The sequence below is a fragment of the Oryzias latipes genome, chromosome 14 (assembly GCF_053564925.1).
Source record: "Oryzias latipes strain Hd-rR chromosome 14, Olatipes_Hd-rR_3.1".
Taxonomy (NCBI): Eukaryota; Metazoa; Chordata; class Actinopteri; order Beloniformes; family Adrianichthyidae; genus Oryzias; species Oryzias latipes.
In genome coordinates this window covers 23,959,655-23,979,195 of record NC_136250.1, presented here as the reverse complement: position 1 = coordinate 23,979,195, position 19,541 = coordinate 23,959,655, and the positions used below count along the sequence as shown (strand labels likewise).

At 41.1% G+C, this 19,541-nt stretch overlaps 1 protein-coding gene across 4 annotated transcripts; it reads left to right on the top strand.

Moving 5' to 3' along the window:
• The first annotated feature begins 216 nt into the window (after positions 1 to 216).
• map6a (microtubule-associated protein 6a) lies at positions 217 to 17,766 on the top strand. Of its 4 annotated transcripts, XM_023962417.2 has the most exons (5): positions 217 to 1,112; positions 7,645 to 7,858; positions 8,007 to 8,221; positions 13,737 to 13,847; positions 17,277 to 17,766. In XM_023962417.2, exons 1-5 carry the CDS (start codon positions 418 to 420, stop codon positions 17,428 to 17,430), a joined length of 1,389 nt encoding a protein of 462 aa, XP_023818185.1. In that variant the 5' UTR covers positions 217 to 417; the 3' UTR covers positions 17,431 to 17,766. The 4 variants fall into 4 exon arrangements, with proteins under 4 accessions (XP_023818185.1, XP_023818187.1, XP_023818186.1 ...); XM_023962419.2 differs by lacking the exon at positions 13,737 to 13,847 and having other exon boundaries at positions 8,007 to 8,184; XM_023962418.2 differs by lacking the exon at positions 13,737 to 13,847.
• The last annotated feature ends 1,775 nt before the right edge of the window (positions 17,767 to 19,541 follow it).

Sequence of the window (19,541 nt, the reverse complement as noted above, 5' to 3'; positions counted from 1 at the left end):
TTTATATGTAAAAAGTAACAGAAATGGATCTAAAACACGACTTGCAAAACTTGTTGAAAAGGTTGTTGTTGTTTTTTTTCCACAGACGGCTAAAACTTTAAGTGTGATCCCACAGCTGACTCCTGTTTGTGTTGATCGCCTTTTGTTTTTGTCAGTGTAACCGGAAGTGAAGCCTTCACACATGCGCGCGTGAGCTCTCCGGTGTGTGGCTCCGGGATGCTGAGAAGCAGAAGGGCGGGGCTGTGATGTGGATGCAGGGCGGAGGAGAGCAGCAGGACGAAAACACGATGGACGCACCGCGCGCGCGGGTTTAACGTCGCAGGATCCCTCATTGTTCTGATCAGACCGACACACCGAACCTCTCCGGTAAAGACTCTACTTTCTCTCGGTGGTTTCGGAGCCGCTGGTCCGCTCGGCATGGCGTGGCCCTGCATCAGCAGGGCGTGCTGCATGGCCCGCTTCTGGAACCAGCTGGACCATGCCGACATCGCCGTGCCCTTGGTGTTCACCAAGTACACGGACGCCTCCGAGATGCAGCACATCCAGCTGCAGCCGCAGCTCCCCCGTCCTCAGGCCCGGGTCGCCATAGAAACGCAGCCGTCTCGCTCAAAACCCCGCACCGCCACGGCGGCGCGCGGCCCGCGGAGGTGCGTGTCCGAGGAGCGCGTGTGCAGCTCGGTAATGCGCGAGGACTACAAGCACTGGAGAGTGCGACCCGAACCTAGCTGCAAACCCAAGAACGAGTACCACGAACCGGACACACCGTTCAACACCGAGACTCAGTACCAGAAGGACTTCAAGGCCTGGCCCATCCCAAAGAGGTACGACCACCCCTGGATACCCAAACCCGCCCCCTCTGCAGAGGAGCGCACACCGGAACGGTCCCGGCACTCCAAACAGCACGCAGCGGACGCGGACGGCGGCGTGGAGAAGAGCGCCGTCGCCGACAAGATTCAGGAGAAGGACCTGCTGAAGGAGAAGAAAAAGAGGAGCAGCAAGCAGGAGGCAGAGAGGAGAGTGATCCTGAAGCAGGCGGAGGGCAGAGGCCGCGCGGCGGTGGATGCGCTCAACAGGCAGATCAAGGAGGAGATCTCCACCGGCAGCTCCTACCGGTGAGTGGACTGAAGGCTCTGAACGATCCACCAAGCCTCCTTTACTTTACATGTCGTTTTTACAAACACTGTTTAGGCTTCATCTTTCTGCATAGTCCCACATTTGTCAATGATGATGCTAATATTGACTCAAAAATGGTGGTGGTGGTGGTGGTGGGGGGGGGGGGGGGGGCAGAGCTTTTTGCTGGGTGTAGCTGTGCCCTTACCCCAAGCTAAATTTAGTAGTGCCACTGAAGTGGTGAGCAATATTGCAGCTATCCAGCCGTTTTGATCCAGATTCCAGCTCAGACGAGGAAAACAAAGACGTACAGTACACTGATCTATTTGTCTGCAGGTGGATGCATCAGAATGGAGCAGAGCAGAGAGCTTGTGGCCCACTCAACAGATTTGCTACGTACCAAACATGATCTTTTTCAAACTGCATCTTTGTCATCTGCTACTGATTCACAACAATTTGAATAAAAAAATCCTCTGAAATTCAATTTTAAGTTTAATTCTCATTATACTTCCTCCATTAGAAAGACGCCACAGGAACATGTTAAAAGCACAGTTTTGTATTTAATTGGATTTTTTAAACATTCAGGCAAGATACTTTTTTAATCCAGAGACCCCAAAATTTCTCCAACCCCAAATTTGACCACCTTTATTTATTTATAGATTATTGTTAATAAGTGATTTATTTATATATATATATATAAAAAAAGTGAGGAATATATATATATATATATATATATGCTGCTTAATGCAGATGGCTTCATTAAGGATGAGAAAAATGTCCATTTTCAGAAAACTCAGTAAATCTGTCACCTGCTGCTGCACCCCAACAATGAATATTTTTATTAATTGCTTGGGGTCCAGTTTTCCATTACAGGACTTGATGATTCTCTGCTTTTTGCTGTAATTTGGTTGCTGAGGCGCATTCACTGGACTCAGACTTGCTTCAAGGTTCGTTCCCGCTGATCGTCCGTTATGTTTGATCTGATCACACGAGCTCTCTGTGGTTATAGTCACTGGATCTCTGGTCTTCAAGAAAAGTAGATTTTCAAGGTCAAAACCACAGAAAAGTTGGAGAAAGTATCATGGAGAAATGTAGTGCATTGAGGAAGCGCAGCTCAGACAGTTTCCTGTTTCCTTTTCATCCTGGTAAAGCTTGTCCTGCTGTGCTTGTGAGAAAGCATCTCAAAGGAAATTGTCCTAAATGTAGAAGGTTATGAAGTTAAATAAAACAGTTTAGTGTTGTTTGTCTAGAAACAAACACATGAACTGAAACATTCTAGGAAGGACTTCTTTCCTGTTGACTGTGCTCTCAGCAGAAAACCTGCAGTGCAGAAAGGCTTTGCTGCATGCAGAGACGAAGAGGATGCAGGTGAAAAAAGATGCCTTATGAACGGAAAGCGTGTTTTATATTTAACTATGGGCTGTTGTTTACCATGTGATTTGGGATTTGAAATTGAGCCACTATAAGCACTTGACCAGAATCGTACCGAGTGTTGTGTAATAGATGTCATGGCTTTAGGTTCGGGGATCAGGTTAATGACGATAATGAACTGAACGGTGGCTCACCACACACTTTATTTCATGTATGTTCAGTGATGTGAATTATGCGGTTGTTTGTTTGTTTTTTGTCTGGTTTTCTGTTAGAATTCTTGTGGAATAAACCATTTTCTTCAAGGGTCTGCAGAGCTTTGTGCTTTGACTGGAAGGCAGAAAATGGGATGGATTCAACCTCTTGGTGAAAAAGTGGGAATCACGCCTGAAGTCCCAGGACGGCTGCTTTTTCAAAAGCTGCTTTGATTTTTGTTCTTCCTCAAAGTAAAATCATTTCCTAACTGCTGTATCCCTTTATGGAGCTTCTCTTTAAAGTCAGCTAGTCCTGTAAGTGAGATGAAGTGCATCAGAGCTGATTAAGCTGGTGGTTTGTGACCCTGACCTGCAGCTCTGGTGCCTGATCGCTGCTCTGGTGGAGACGCTCAGTGGCTGCAGGTTGATCTGTGGCTGCCTGATAAGAGCATAAAACTGCGAATGCCCAAATTCACAACAACAGTCCTCTCAATGGGCTTTCATATAGGTAATTGAAAAAGTTAAACATAAAATTAAAGGATCATGAATACATGGAATTCAATAGGAATATATTAAATTGAACTAACAAACTGACTAAGCCAAACTGGACATACCTGCCCTTAGATCCCCCTTCGCGGGGGTCTAAACTCCTAAAAAAAAAACGGATTCCGGAAAAAATGAAAAAACCTTAGGGGTGCCCACATGAAGGAGGGATCCTCCCCCAGGACGGATGGGCGATTTACCAGAACTCATTGAAAAGAATTAACTTATCTTACACTACAACTACACATTTAAAGTCCAGCAGACGAGCTTCGTCCAGCCAAAGTAGGGGGGACGGCCGGGGGCGCGGAGTCAAGCCAGGAGTAGACAGGATCCACAGCCAGGTGTAGGAGCAGAGACGAGGTACACGGCCAGGTACGGAGCAGAGACGAGCCAGAGGCAGGATCCACAGCCAAGTGTGGGAGCAGCAGCAGAAATCTAATGACTAGATCTAACCAAGCTTTAGTGAACACATTCAGTAAAAGAATGATCTCTGTCCATAAAAGCCCCTAAAGGCCAGAAAAGATAACAGTTCTTTCGTGACAGATCTGGTGAAATTTTCAGAGCTTGAGCTATGTTTTAGAAACAAGACAGCAATTGCTGTTGAAGCGTGTACGTTTCAAATTTTGATTCTACAGTTTGATTCTGAGGCTCATTACGGTGGGGCAAAAAGTGTTTAGCCAACCACCAATTGTGTAAGTTCTTCCACTTACAAAGATGAGTGAGGCCTATAATTTCCAGCATAGGTATACCTCAACTATGATAGACAATATGAGAAAAAAAATCCAGGAAATCACATTGTCTGATTTTTACAGAATGTATTTGTAAATTATGATGGAAAATAGGTATTTGGTCATTGACAAACAAGCCAGATGTTTTCATTATATTACAAAATAATTCCACAATGAACCTGAAACTGTCCAGAAAACTTGGATTTGGAGTAGTCCATTTTGTCTATTTTTACTGCAAAAATTGAAATCAAGCTGTTTTTATGTTTTATAACAAAGATCAAACATGTACAGACCAAATAAGAATGGATAAATCCAGAAACAAAGCAAAGACAAGGTCAAAAAAATGTGAAAAACGGTCTAAAAATCTCCATTAAACTATACACAAATGGATTTAGCCAAGGGATATCACAATTATGTGTCATAACTCTTTTTATGTTTGTTTTAAACGAAAAATTTCAAAGCTAAACACTTTGTGAAACCTTTACGTTAAACTTTTATTGAAAGCTATACCAATTGGGGGTGTTAGTGTCATTCATTTTAAACAGCTGATGTGACTGGCAAACATACCAGCAAGTGCAGAGACTACTAAGGGTTAATGAGGGCCGTCTTTGTATTTTCCATCTGAAATTGTCTTATGTGAAACTTATCCTGCCTCAGTCTGACATGTGCTTCATCAGCACTGCATCTAAATAAAGCTTTTTCCATTCCTACCATTTAGTAAGTACAAAGAACACACTGATCAGACACAAACAGGCTTTATTGTTTCAGTCATATGTTTATTGAGAGCAGGGATGTTTCAGTACAGGTCTGTGGTTCTATTCTTTTTCACACCCAAACAGCCCCGGGTCATTAGTGAGTGTCATGCACTGGGTGCTGCTTGTTGTTGTATAACCTGCCTTTGCATGAAGGCTTCTTAGGCCAGTCAAGTGTTAAATTGGACTTCAATGCAAACACAGAATGTAAAGGCAGGAAGGGATTCTGTACTAAGCAGCCATGGCTCCACCAAGCCTTTGTGTTCTACATAAATGACAGGGGTGGAAACCATTAAGGCCTATCGTAAAGATAGAATCACTATAGCCCTGGTTTCTACTGGTTGATGAACTGTGGGATAATCTTTGATAAGCATCACTGATGATGAAGCTAAACAGGTTAATATGGGCCAAGTAAGTTAGCTCAGAAAAGTAAAGATATTGAATTTAGAGATTGAACTCAAACTTTTATCAGACAAACTTGATTGTTTTCACACTTTTCTGTCTGGTTTAATCTCTTAAAGTTCAAACCTTGACAGAAAAATAAGCCCAGCATGATGGAGATTGACTGACAATGCAAACAGCCAATCAGGATGCATAACACGAGGTGCTCAATAAAAGCACAAAATAAACAAATGCAGAATTGTAGGGCTGGGTTAATAAAATCAATTAATCGATCTGAAATTGCAGTAGTATGTGAACAGTAAAAGATTAATATAAATATCTTCAAAACATTAATAGATTATTATTTTATTCCTGTCCAAATATGTCTAAATGTGTACATTGAATTTAATCGAATCAAAACAAGTGGATCAAAGAATCGAAAATTAAATCAATCCAGGTTCTGGTGAAACAAATCACATTTATTCTGGAAGTTATATGTGATACCCAAATTGCACTGAATAAAAAAAAGGGGCAAAACTGCTAAGGACCACTGAAAGAAGCAATTTGCTGTTATTTATTTTGCAAAAATCACTTTTAAGCTGTTTCATTTATAACTTAGCTCCACATGGAACTGATTCCTGAACGCTCTCTGAACTCTATCTCCTGCTGCTGTTGAGTTCAATATTTCACACATATGTAAAACCCCACAGGTAGTCAAAACACATCTGTTTGTTATTACCAGAGTTTGGATGGTATCTCATTGTGGTCCAGATGTTATTAAAGAATCAAATACAGATTTTTTTACAGTGTTGGAAACAATATTTATATTTACATGACATTGTTTAGCTTGCAAACATTTTATACTCCTGATAGATTTTGAGCTGGAATTCCTCTGTTTGAGAGCAACACTGATAAAAATAGTAATTTTGGTGTTTTTAACATGTTCTTGTGACACATTTTCTGATTATGGAGAACATATAACAGGAAATTAACTAAAAGTTGCATTTCTGATGCATCCACCTGCAGACAAATAGATCCATGAATGTCTTTGTTTTCCTCGTCTGAGCTGGAATCTGGATCTAAACTGTACAGCTGGATAGCTCCATTATTGATAAATATTGTGGTTGTATGGCTAATGGTAGGTTGGGAGTGCGAGGACTTGTAAACCAGCAGGAGAGCGTGTAAACAGATAGGTGACAGGAAATGAGGGCGCGTTTATTCTGTGCCAACGGTCCCGCCCACAGCTCAGAGGTGAATTTCTACTGAACTACTGCTGCACTGCCGAAAATATGTCTTAGAAAATGACACAGATTTTTTGATTTTGGCTAAAAACAGCACAATCATAATTAAAAGACCACTCCGAACGCTTCAACAAGCGATCAAAAGACGATCACAGCACTGGTGTATCATTTTATTGCCATTTAAAGTGTGATTTACATCCTTATCTCGAAATAAACCACAGTTTGGTACAAGAGGTGACCAAGCATCTAACAAAGTTGTGTCCTCATCTTGTGATTCACATAAAATGAGTAGAGAAAAAATGGTTGTGAACACCTGGAGTTTCCATCCATCTATTTTCCAGGCCTGCTTAATCCCTTTTAAGGTCACAGGGTTGCTGGAGCCTATCCCACTCACTGATAGGCTGTCAGAAGGGATGTCACAATTCTGAATTTAAAACTGAACTGTATGTTACACTACTGAACCGGATTATGAGGTCACCTGGAGTTTGTGAAACATTCATGCGTAACTATTGCCTCTTACTGCAACTTTATGTCTCTAATTTAATATGGGTTGTTAAACGGCCTATGTCATGCAAAGCGCTATTTGCTCCATTCAACTCTGATTATTTCTCTAAAAACCTGCACTCTGAAAGTCAGCCCCTCCTAATCCACAAAAACGAGCGGGTTCTAACATTGTGATGTCACACAGAGAGGAACAGCCCCTTCCAAGAAGAGGCTGCACTGCCAGCTCCGCCCCCAAGCTAACACACACACACGCTTTCTCCACAGAGCCAGCGGTCATTGGCTAAATGCTTTCCTTTTATATGAACAATCTGCACATCCATCTTTGCAAAAGTTTGGATGCTGTTTGTTTTCTTAGAAGAAACACAGACACGCTGACGAGGCCGGCTCTAGGATGGCATCATAAAATGGGCGGCACCCACAATGAGCAAAAGCTGCTGGCTCAGAGATCGAGTCGTCTTACTTCCAGGAAGAAAAGGGTTAAGGAAAATAAATAAAAAATGTTTTATAGTGTGCCATAGTGATGTATTATCATATCTATGGATATAGTTTACTCTGAAAGGCTTAAGAAAAGCATAATAAAGGCCCTTTAAATTCCATTGTTGAGCTTCAGTGTTTTGATCACGAGTTCTGCTGCTTCAGGGGTTGTTTTTGTGTGAACTCAGCCAAATGTCTGTAAGGGCAAAAGCAACGCTAAAACTTCTGTAGAAATCAGGTGATTGGTGAGCTGATTTGCACCAATAGAACCTATTCACTGACAAAAAGTGCTTTATAAACAAAAAAAGCAAAGTAAAAAAGCAACTAATACTCTGTTGTTCCCTAACAGGACTGAGTTTAAGGCTTACAGAGATGTGAGGCCAGTGAGGATGATCCGGGCCAAGTCTCAGTACCTGCCGCCAGATGAGAGGCCTAGCTTAGAGACCAGCTACAGCGCCACCTTCAAAGTCCAAACCCCGCTGCAGCCAGCTGATAACAAAGCACAAGAGAGGAGGAGGATACGCAGCTTATACAGCGAACCCTACATTGATCCCAGCAAACAGGTGAGAACTCAAGAGTTTAAATCAAAAGAAGGGGAACAAGTGGGAAGGTAACCTTGCAAGAGTCTGACGTCGAAATGTCCTTGTGGTAAGGAGCCCTGCCTAGACAGCTCAGCTCAGGAATCTCTTTTTCAATGTCTGACACCCCCAGGTTGACAGGTATAGTCCCACATGCTCCAAACCCAAAAAGTCTGGAGCCACTTCTGCAGGCCAGGGCAAACCATTGAAGAAAGCCAAAGACAAGCAGACCACCCCCCTGAAGGGCTCCAAGAAGGCAACTTTGGAGAACCAGCCTCAGGATCGTCCAGCAGTGGGGGACAAGGAGAAAAGTAAAGAGATCAACAACAAACTGGCTGAGGCAAAAGAGTAAAAATCATTTAGACCTAATTTTTCTTTTCTTTTCTTTTTGGGGGAAATGAACTCAGAGGCTGCAAAGTGATTTCAGGTTTTAGTAAAGATTTGGTTTAACATCTGTGTTTGCTCTTCTCTTGGTTCCTCTTTTCCATCCTGTCTTGCTACATCTTTGCTGTAATTGTAAAATAGATTTAGAATCGTTTGTCAGGGATTGAATGTGACACACCATTGCTAAAGTAATGAGAGCATCTTCCTTCCTGTCTTCACCACTTTATGCCACCCACCACCCCCACTCTGCTCGCCTCCATCTCCGGGTTGCCATGGCTACTGGCTGCCTGGCCAACCAATAGACAGCCCAAGATGCATGGGCCCAGTTACAAACAAGTCTGAATGGTTGGCTTTGATCTGCTGAGCAGATTCCTGCATTGTATTTATCAAGGATTTAATTTTTCTTTTCTGTTTAGAAATAAATAAATTACTAAAATTCCCTCTCAGATTTTAACAGAAGGTTTGAAAATCTTTGATAAATAGCTGCTTGGGAAGTTTCTGCTCCATGGCTTGCTTGTAAACCTGTCTTTTTTATTTTTTGATAGTGGAACTAAAATGTGTGTTTTGTTTTACAACTATCAAAGCTTTTTCAAATGGGATGCAGTAATCAGCTTTTCATATGAGACTGGTTTGCAAAGCAAAATGTTGTCTTCTGAAGGAGAACTCCAGTCATACATGGCCCTGTCCTGTTGCCACAGCCAGTGGGACCGTGACAACAGGACCATCCGCTCTCTCAGCAATGACATCTGCCGTTTATTGCAGTTTCACCAGGACTGTGCAGTTCAGCCGTAGGTTTTGTCACCACAGTATGTCTTGTGTTCTGACAGAGATGAGTGTGGAGGAGCTGTAAATGTTGCGTGGAGTGGTACGGCGGGTATCCCGTCCCACAAGCGTACGGCTGTCAGTCTCAGAGCTTGTCACTCACCAGAGTGGTCTTTACCAACAAAGCCGTCTGTCAGTTGTACGTCAGCACTAAAATGCGCTCAAACACAAACATCCATTTGTTTTGGTTGATGCGAAACCAGTTCGACTGCTGTGGCAGCTCGACATTTGCTGCCAACAATCAAACTAGTTGCGTTTTTTCCTCAATGACATCATGTTTTATACCTTATAGACCAACAGCAACACAGAGGTGTGGTCTCTATTACCAAAGGCTATGAAGCCAAGACACGATGTGGTTTGAAACAAAACATTGACATTCATTTTGTAATGATCATGCTTTTGCTTCATGTCTATGCAACTAATAACCTGGTTGGTGAAAATGTCCTTAGTTTAAAAAGTAAGCTTGAATCACATTGTGTTGTACTTCTTGTATATTTAAACCCCTACCAACATTTATTGAATTGTATCTTAAAATTGTCCAAAATTGTTCAAAAGTCAGTGTTCGCTAAGTTTTATATTTATTATTATGGTGAGAAATTTCTTGTTTTTAGATTTAAAAAAGCCCAGGATGGCCCTGACTATAGATATCACACAGTTCAAACCATCAGACATATAACTACTGAGTTCACTGTGAGTTGTCTAAAGCCTTTACTTCAGTTTTCAGTGTGCATAAAGCCCCAAAAGACAAAAGATGTTTGTCTGTCATTATAACACCGCTAATATATATAGCCATATATAGATGGCTGTATATTTTGCTGTCTTTGTAGCTAACATGGCTTCTTCTGTCCTTTGACTGTATAAGAGAATATTATTTTTGAACGCTACCATGTTGGAGCCAAAAATTGTCAGTAAGCAATGATTGGTCCAAATCGATCTAACTCCAACCGCCAATCAGGAGTGAGCTTGTTGGAAGGCCACACCTCTACCAATTGAAAGCGGCCTCAGGAAAATCTATCAATCAAACGTTTTAAATGTTCATTGTGAGATCACATACTTTTATTGAGCCATCTGATCGGTCAATTTAAAACTTGAATAATTTGCACTGTAGAAAAAAATATAATTTAAATAAATTGGGATTATCAAGAACATGTTGAAAAACGTATCAGAGCAAGACTAGTTATTCTGACGAATACAACAACTGACTAATAGCTGTTTATTTCTCTATTGAAGTCTATGGGACTTTGGAACCATGGAACCAGTAGGTATTTCCTGTTTGGAATGTCAGGGAGGAGGGGTTTCTCAGTCCAGTTCTCATGTACAGTCAATGGCTCAGTCCTAGGATGCATGGGAGGTAGCATGCTGTTGCTCACATCTGCATCAGAATGTCTGAAAACAGTAGCATCGGGCATCTCAACTATCAATCCACTTTTCTCTCTGCATCATATTAAAATAAACAACTGATGTATTTATGGTACGTCTAAAATAGTAGCCAGTATATTTACAAGAACAACCTTTTTATAGATTTTGTCCAGAGAACTTCATTGCATTTCTTTAACATGCTCTTGGGCATGCTCTTTAGGCTTTCGGTGGAACTTTGGAATTACTTTAACACAGCTTTAATACATTTTAGTTCAGTCATTGTTCTTCACTGCTGCTGCATTTGAAGCTGGCGCTTTAACTTATCCATTTTCAGAAAACACAATTCTCAAAGCCTGCATTAACTCAAGGCTAGCCCCTCTCAAGGGAGAACAGCTCAGGACTGACAATAGTTGCAAATAAATTATGTCAAATAGTAGACTAGAAGAATCTAATCTAATTGGAAGAACTGTGCAAATGTGCCGGTGAAACATGGTTTAAACTAGACAGTTGTTGAGGTACATGTTGCACAATTGATTACATTGGATAAGGTTACGGTTGTGGCATTTTCTAATTTAATTATTTTAGGAGTTTTAAAATGGGACAGTGCACATTTATCAACATTTGCATCAATGTAAATACGCCAGAGTTAACACATTGGCTACATTTCATCCATTTTTCCTGAGACAGGTACCCTACAAACACAATGCCCAGATTACATCACACAACATTTAACACAATGCACAAAAAAAGCAGCTAGCACACACCTCTAAGAGACCCCCCAGTTTGGCTAACATTAGTCCAGTGTCTTCTAATCCAGTGGTCCCCAACCTCCAGACCGGTACCGCTTTATGGGACAGTGCAGTGCAGTGAAAAAGACACATTATTGTTTTCCATTTTGTTTATAATCTGATTCTGAAGGACGTTTTCTTTTGAAAAACAGCTGAATTCTCTCCACCACATCTGACTTATTCTTGATCTTGTCAAGTCGCTCTTTCACGTCAAAGCTAGCAGAGTTAACAAAAAACAAAAGTATCTGGAAATTTTGTTTTTTTAAAGAAAAGGTCCAGTGAAGAATCAGAAGAAAACAGTTTGATTTTAAAGAAACAGAAAGCTGCACTTAACAGACAAAAACCAGGATTCTTTACTCTCTATATGGATTTTCTGCGACAGATGTTCTCAAAAAAACATTGTAATAACACAGAATATTTTGTAACTGCCTGTCTAATGTCACGAGGATGCTACTAATAAAGTTTTTCAAACAGTAAATTTACATTTATTATACCATGGTCCAGGTAAATACTGTATTGTGATTGGCTGCTGGGTGTAGATTAAATAAGGGTTAATGGCCGACGAAGTATACATTATCACTTTTTAACACACGCCGCGGAAGTCTCGTTGGTTCCACAAAGTGCATTAAAAAGTGATAATGCACACTTTGAAGGCCATTAACCCGCTCATACCATGGTCACTTACAAAAGAAATAAATAGTTATATGTTTTTAGTCCCTAATTTTTGTTTTTTTCCAATTTGGAGCGCTTTTCTCACAAAAAGCGAACTATTTGTTATGTTGCGCCGCACCACGTAACAAGTAATCCGCATTGCGCCGCACCACCGCTGCAGTCAAGATTTGATGATTTAAAGCGATACATATATGCTGATGGTCATGATGGGTTGAATAAAGCATCACTTCAGAGAGAAAGTTCACCTCTTACCGCTTATTTTTGTCCAAATGATAAAGCAAAAGGTTGTTTTAATGAAGCCGGCGCAGTGATACACAACATTTAAGCTAGGTGACCGGAACTTATTTTTTCACCGTGCGGTTATCCTGTGGAACATCACTTTTTAACACACACCCAGCAGCCAATCAGAATTGAGTATTCACCCAGACCATGGTATAATTTCTGATAATGCACACTTCGTTGTCCTTTATACCTTACTTATCATATAGAAAATACCAGTTTCAGTGACCATTTGGGATATTTCTTTGTTTTTTTTGTTGTATTTATCTGTTGAGCCTTAAAAGTCAGACGAGGCTGAAGTTGGCATCTGAATTTGTAGCTTCCACTTTTACAGTTATGGGCGAATAGAAACTCTATATCACATTTTAATGACTCCTACACCAAATCCAGAGCATAAACAAAGTTCAAAGCCGTTGGAGATATTTGACAGAAGAAGAAGATAAACATCACCCTCTAAAGTTAAGGAAAACTGGAGGCTAAAAAATCAGACACCAACTTCAGCCTCATGCTCACCGCTCCTGACATTATATTGGTACGAGGCCTGAAAAGAGTTGGGGACCACAGATTTCTCTCATGACTTTATTTTTCTGAGTTACGTAGACTAAATGCTTAAGGATTTGAGATGTGATCTAGGCACCTTGAAAACTCCCTCTCTTTTTTTATGTCAAAAAACATTTAGAGACCTTTAAGAAACTCCCCAAATTCTGTCCGCAAATGTTCTTAACCGGTCAATGCTCATCCATGATGCAGAACAGAACTACCTGACAGCAGTGGTAGCCATCGCCATCATACCTGTGTGCGAGCTGAGCGAACGTCTCATCAACACTTCTGCTCCAACTCATCAGCATTTTGCAGCCTTTGATGTGGGAGGGGTCTTGTCGTGTAACACGTGGGGGTTGTTTTGGCAGTGAATTTCAACCGTGCTTAGCACACCACACTTTTGGTGCTATCTTTGTGTAAGTATAGATAAGGATAAAAAGCTAAAAGAAGGTTTTGTCGTAGACAAAAAAAAAACTGTGACGTGCTTTTCTGCTTGCTCGTATTTAATGAAACATTGCAAATAAATGCAAAAGTAGAAAATGCAGTGTCTTCTTTGCTTCTTTTCCTTTAAAAGAAATGCCTAAAGGTTGCAGGTTAGTGGTTGCAGGTATTTGTCAGCATTTCTTCAGTTCAAATTTGTGTCTTTGAGACATATTTCATATTTAAGTGATATCCACATGGAAGAGAATTTGCTTTCCGGGCCTCTTGAAATGCATATCTAAAACTGCACCACATTTTGGCTGGGACATCTTTTCCAGGCCCTGCATGTTACCTGCACGTGAGAGCTGCAGAATATATTATTTGTGCATTGTGTCTTAATATATTCCAAAAACGTCTCCATATTGATGGGAAACATGCAGAGGGAAAGATGCCCAGAAGCTTTTTCGAGAGCTAGAACGTATGTTTCATGTTATCTTTGCTGATGTGACACTGTTTGCTCAAATATGTTACAGAATTTATGAATGATACCGTGTCTCATCTGTCTTTTGCTAATAAGTGACATTCTGATTCATTTGAAGGGTTGTGCTAAAACAGTACCACTACATACAACTCTGCCAGCCAATCCGAGATATTGGCTGGGTGCAGACTCTAAAGCAACACCTGTGGGGCTGTGCACTACCCAATCCCAGGTAATCACAAGAGCAGGAGCAGGAGAGCCGAACGGAGCCGGAAATGTCTCTCATTTTCATTCATACATGCTCATGCAATTGTAATATGCTTTCAGTTACAATGGCATACTTTTTTTTCTAGCAATCCACAACATTGTTTGTATTTCTCTTCCATATGGACTCTAGAATGTGACAGGAAATAGAAAAAGGGGCTCACTGCCCGACTGCTGTCACATCCCACATGTCATTTCTCCGAAATTGGCTCCTCTGAAAGGAACCTAGAAGTTTGGTTCAAGTATCTCCAACCATTCCTGAACTGACTGCTGCACTGCACCTTCTACCCATGTTCCTTCATTAAACTGCATGACGTCTCCCTCTTGTAATGCTACGTTCACACGCAGGTGACGCGCGTTCAAGAACGCTCCAAAAGAGCGTTCACACTGGACAGGCAAGGAAGGGCTTCTACTTTCTCTTCGGTTTACTAGCGCTTACACCATGGTCCGGGTGAATACTCGATTCTGATTGGCTGCTGGGTGTGGATTAAAAAGTAATATACCACAGTGATAACGCATGCCTAAAAAAGAAGTTCCAGTCACATAGCTTAAGCCTTAAATGTTCTATATCACTGCGCTGGCTTCTCTAAAACAAACTTTAGCTTCATCATCTGGACAAAAACAAGCGGTAAGAGGTGAACTTTCTCTCTGAACTGATGCTTTATTTAACCCATCGGGACGATCAGCATATATATATATATATATCGCTTTATATCGCTGAATCTTGACTGCACCACGCTATCCCAGGTATCACGCTATCACGTTATCGTGACAAGGCGCCGCACCACGTAACAAATAGTTCGCTTTTCGTGAAAAAAACGATCCATATCGCAAAAAAACAAGAATTAAGGACTAAATACTGGTTAATATGTATTTCTTTTGTAAGTGACCATGGTATAAGCGGGTTAATGGCCTTCGAAGTGTGCATTATCGTTTTTTAACGCACTTCAGACGGTTCAGGCTTCCACGGCGTGCGTTAAAAAGTGATAACGCACACTTCGTCGGCCATCACCCCTTACTTGTATGACACCTACAGTTGGAACAGACTTGGTGCAAAATGTCAAAGTGGTGCAAATCTTTTGAGTCCAGGCTTTTTCTCTCACAGCTCTATTCCGACATATGAAAGACTTGGTGTCATATGATTCCGGCCAGGCACAAAAATCTCAAACGTTGGCACTTCCTGGAATTATAAAGAATGCCATCCATGTGTCACTACCAAATCAGAGTGTGACCTGGTTTAACTTTCAACGCACCTTTGATGAATTCTGTGCGTTGAGTCCGAAAACAGTCATGGAAACTTGGGTAGCAGCGCATAAACAAGAGAGTTTTGAACGCAGAAGCCCGAACGTTTGCATTAACTTTTTCACTGAAAGTGGTCGCATTGCTGATGGTGGTGTGAACGTAGCTTACGAGATAGGGCACGGACTCTATTCACACAACGGCAAAAAAAAAAAAAGACATCAGTTCAATATACAAATGTTATTTTATTCATTCAAAACCTGTTTCCAAAGCATGCTGTTGCTTTTTTTTAATTTTTGACTTGCAATATGAGCTTTTTTTTTCATTATTGTGGCCTCGGCTTCACACTCTAGAAAGTGTAATGAGTCTGAGCATGGATAAGATGAGAGCTAAAGTATGAATGGAATGAGGGGAACGCCGCTGCCTTGGAAAGAGACATTTCAGAGGAAATAGTAAGTGCATGCTAAAGATCTCACCTTCGGCATCTCCAGTCAAATGTGATTTGAAATGACCAACTGCTGGATTGTATGTTGTAGCTATGCTTTCAAAGAACAGCCCGAGACCCTTATTGCGCCCTTGGGGTGTGTTTTTACTGCTTGGTTTATGGTCCTGGAACAGACCTGCATGGAGCCCACAATGTTAGCATTAAGTCCTGTTGTTCTTAAATAGAGTTCTGTGTTTGAAACCAGCAGCTAAAGTCTAACATTCTGCAGGTCAACGCTCAAGTTCTGAAGTTTACCAACAGCATGTTAAATAATGAATCTAATGAAAAGTTCTGTAGACCTGAGTTGTAAACTCACTGAGCTGGTTCAGGTAAACAGGGCATTAAGGCAAAATAGTGAGTCATGGTATCTTCCTTCTATCTTTGATATGCATGAATGATGCTGCCAATGCTGAATGCAGTGAGCTTAGTTTGCTGGTCTTAGCCTATTACATTAGATTTAGGGATATTATTATTACTGTTATTGGGGTATTATAATGCAAAAAGGCTCTTTCTTGATTGTGGGGATGCTGTAGTTCTTGAGCTTGGCCTTATTTTTGAGTGTTTATTAGTCCACTTTTGTTTTATTAAACCTGCTCCAACAAAAACGTTTACAGGAAGACCAACATTTTCTTCTTTTGCGTTTCCATCATCCTTTGCCGACAAGGAGTGTCGAAGGGCAGGGATGGCCAGTTTAGTTTAGTTTTAGTCTAAGTTTAAGTTTAGCGATCAGCTATTGTATTTTATGACTGATTTTATGTTTTTGTATAAAAAAACAGTGTGAAGGCCACTGAGACAACCGTGTTGTGATATTGGGCTATAATATAAATGAAATTGAATGGAATTGCTGCATTTAAATGTAAAAGCTTCTGATCTATCTACAGGTGTCTGCAGCAGACATTGCCTACTATCATTAGTATGTTATCTGTGGCTCAGTAACTAATAGCTTTTTTATCTGCTTGGTTGTACTGTTAGTTACTATTCATTTTTGCCATTCTGCTCTTTTTTTCATGGAGCTCCATCCCCGAAACCCAATTTTGTTATCTTGTGCACACAAGATAAAAACATGTTTCCACACTACAATTACACAGTTGGTGTGTGTTTTATTTGTGTGCACAGCATTGACTTAAAAACACTTCCTTGGACTTTTAGTCATGAAAAAAGTGTTCATTCTGCATTATCCAGTGATATTTTAGTATCTATAGCATTGTCTTTCTAGCATGTTAGCATGCAGACTTCAAAATTAACATTGACAAATGATATTGCTGACTGGAGTTGCATCCTCAGCGTATGCATGGAACAATGGGCTCATACACTACAGCACCAATACAATGTCAACACTGGTGGTGGTAAGTCCAGGAGCATGTAGGTTTGATGCAGGACCATAAACCAAGCTTAGACTCACACAGAACCACAAACGGGTCAAAGCACAGGAGTAAATGCTACTTTGACCTAAAGTTAAGGCACTGAAAGGTTAAAAAAAGACATCATATAAATGATTGGTTTCTGCTGTGTTGTAGAATCAGACTGTTTTGTTTTTGTCTCTTTTCTAGGTTTGTCTTGAAATGAGCACTCTCAGCGCAACCCAACAGCCTGTGCTTGGTCTGAAAGAGCTGCCTCATTTTGTGTCTTTTTCTGTCTCCTTCTTTGGTGTCTTAACCATGTGCTGCCTCCTAGAGATGCTAAGGACGAGGTACTCCGACCCAGTGATCATCATTCCCAGAGTGCTTCTGGAGGAGGACCACAACCACCTATGGAGAGAAGTGAACCTCGGAGGAGCGGCGGGGTCGTACGCTTTGCCGTAGATGTGAATCAATCTGAGCGTCCCTGAATGTGAAGATTCCCCCACAAGCAGAGACTGCTCCTCTATTCCGTCAATACCTAAGGTTTAGGCTGTATTAGTAAAAGAAGTGACAACCATGAAAAATGTTCTGCAGACCAAGTATAAGATCACATTTGTGAAATGCAGGTGTAAACAGCCTGTGAGCACTATCACACTATCACAGAGGTGCTACGTTCTTTTGTGGTTCCATGCATTCAATTTTGGGAACCTATTTTGTTATTATTTAACTACAATATCATACCAGGAAGTGCTTGATAATTGCAAACACATCTGTAATATACTATCATCACTTTTAGTCTGAATAAATGAATAACTTGCAGATTTTCACATTGTGGTGTCAAGTTTTTTGAAAACTTTTGCGCGGAGTATGTTGGTGAGCGGTCTTTGGTGCATGCATGGTCTGTGGTGTTCACACTGGACAAACAGGAGAAGGCTTCCTGTTCCGCTTCTTTTTCTACTGTGTCCACCACCGACAGTGGGAAGAGGCTTGATGTGAAATGTCAAAGCGGTGCAAATCCCGCTATTTGGGCATGAAACAGAAACAGTTCGGTTCATTGCTTGCGTCCTTGCAATGGATTACCATCATTTCAGGAGAGTTGCCTTGGTTTATCTTTTTTTGTAAAAACAAACTTATATCTTCAGGCTCGTCGCCGTGCTTGGGTTCACCAGATAACCCAGCTGCCCTCTAAATTTGGTTTGACCTAGTCTAAGTTTGACCTGGTTTAGCTGGCAACATGCTTTCGGTTGCCAGGCATGTAGTACATAGAGCCTGAAAATGAATGATTGTAAAAAGTGATGCGTGAATGCAAGAGTTTTGAACACCAAAGCCCAAAACTTGCATTTACACAGACTTTCTTTGGAAATGGCCACTTGAACACACGTTGCCAATGGTGGTGTGAACGTAGATTGATAAGGAGACAGGAGGCAGAGCTGGAGGTAGCAGAGATAACGATGCTGAGGTTCTCTTCAGGAATTACCAGGATGGAGAAAATCAGGAATTAATTCATAAGAGGAACAGCTTGTGGTAGATGTTTGGGAGATGCATGCAGGGAAGCAGATGGAGATGGTTTGGACACATTGAGAAGGGGTACTGTCATAATGTTTGTAAAAGGATGCTAATGTTGGAGAAACCAGGAAAGAGAGGAAGACCAAATAAGGAGTTTTTCCTCTACTGTTTTCTAGTACTGTAAGTGGGTTTTCCTAGACAACAGAGTTCAATACCATCAAGAACGACATGTTATGTCACAAAATCAAGATAATTACTCAGAAGAAGTTTGATTTAACGTTACAAAACTTAAAATTAATCAACTGTTAGAGTGAAGACTGTGTTTTACAGTTACAGCGGTACTAATAGTTTTCTCAATCTCTGCAGGCAACACATCTTTACATTTCCCTAGGTACTTGGAGGTCCTGAGCTGGTCCACAAAACACCATCAGTAGATTAAATTAGAAATGATCTCTTAAAAAAAGAAGTCTGTGGAGGTCTTTGCATGCATAAAGTTACACCGACACTCACACCTTTGGTGTGTGGCTGCGTCAAAGCTACCCTGCCTGGCTGGATGTACTTAGAACAGAGGAGATCTGATCGGATGGAAAATCCACCTTGGTGGTCACAGGAGGATGTTACTCTGCTGCTTTAAGTGGAAATAGATTATTTGAAAACTCCCTCTGATCCAAACAGACCGACATTAAATCAGAAGACCCTCCATGGTCACTTGGTCAATGTATTCCACATCCAGGATTATTTTTTGCACATTTAATGAAATGAGTGTATAAAAAATACTGCATATTCATATTTGCCATGTAAACTGCAAACTTCAAAAAACCAAAAAGCATGAAAACACAGAAGCAAACGGGATTGTAGTTGTTTTATTCAAGGCCTTTTGAACTCCAGCATTTCCAGCGCTTCCTTCTATTTTGGTTGCAACTGTCTTCTGTTTCTAAACTGAGGGGTTGCCATAGAGATGGGTTGCCAGGTTTCCGACAAAAAGGGGGGACTGGCTTCTTCTGGAGGAGGAGCGACTTCATTTCACTGTAAACCCTCCTCCACTGCAGACCTTCAGGGACAGAGAAAGCCCATCTTGTTTAGTATTCCTGTC

What these genes read in the sequence shown, in the direction of transcription:
- map6a (XM_023962417.2), top strand. Translation starts at nt 418, where the DNA reads ATGGCGTGGCCCTGCATCAGCAGGGCGTGCTGCATGGCCCGCTTCTGG. An exon ending in ACATTGATCCCAGCAAACAG is followed by an intron (nt 7,859 to 8,006) that starts GTGAGAACTCAA and finishes TGACACCCCCAG; the next exon opens with GTTGACAGGTATAGTCCCAC. An exon ending in TGTGCACTACCCAATCCCAG is followed by an intron (nt 13,848 to 17,276) that starts GTAATCACAAGA and finishes GCTGCCTCCTAG; the next exon opens with AGATGCTAAGGACGAGGTAC.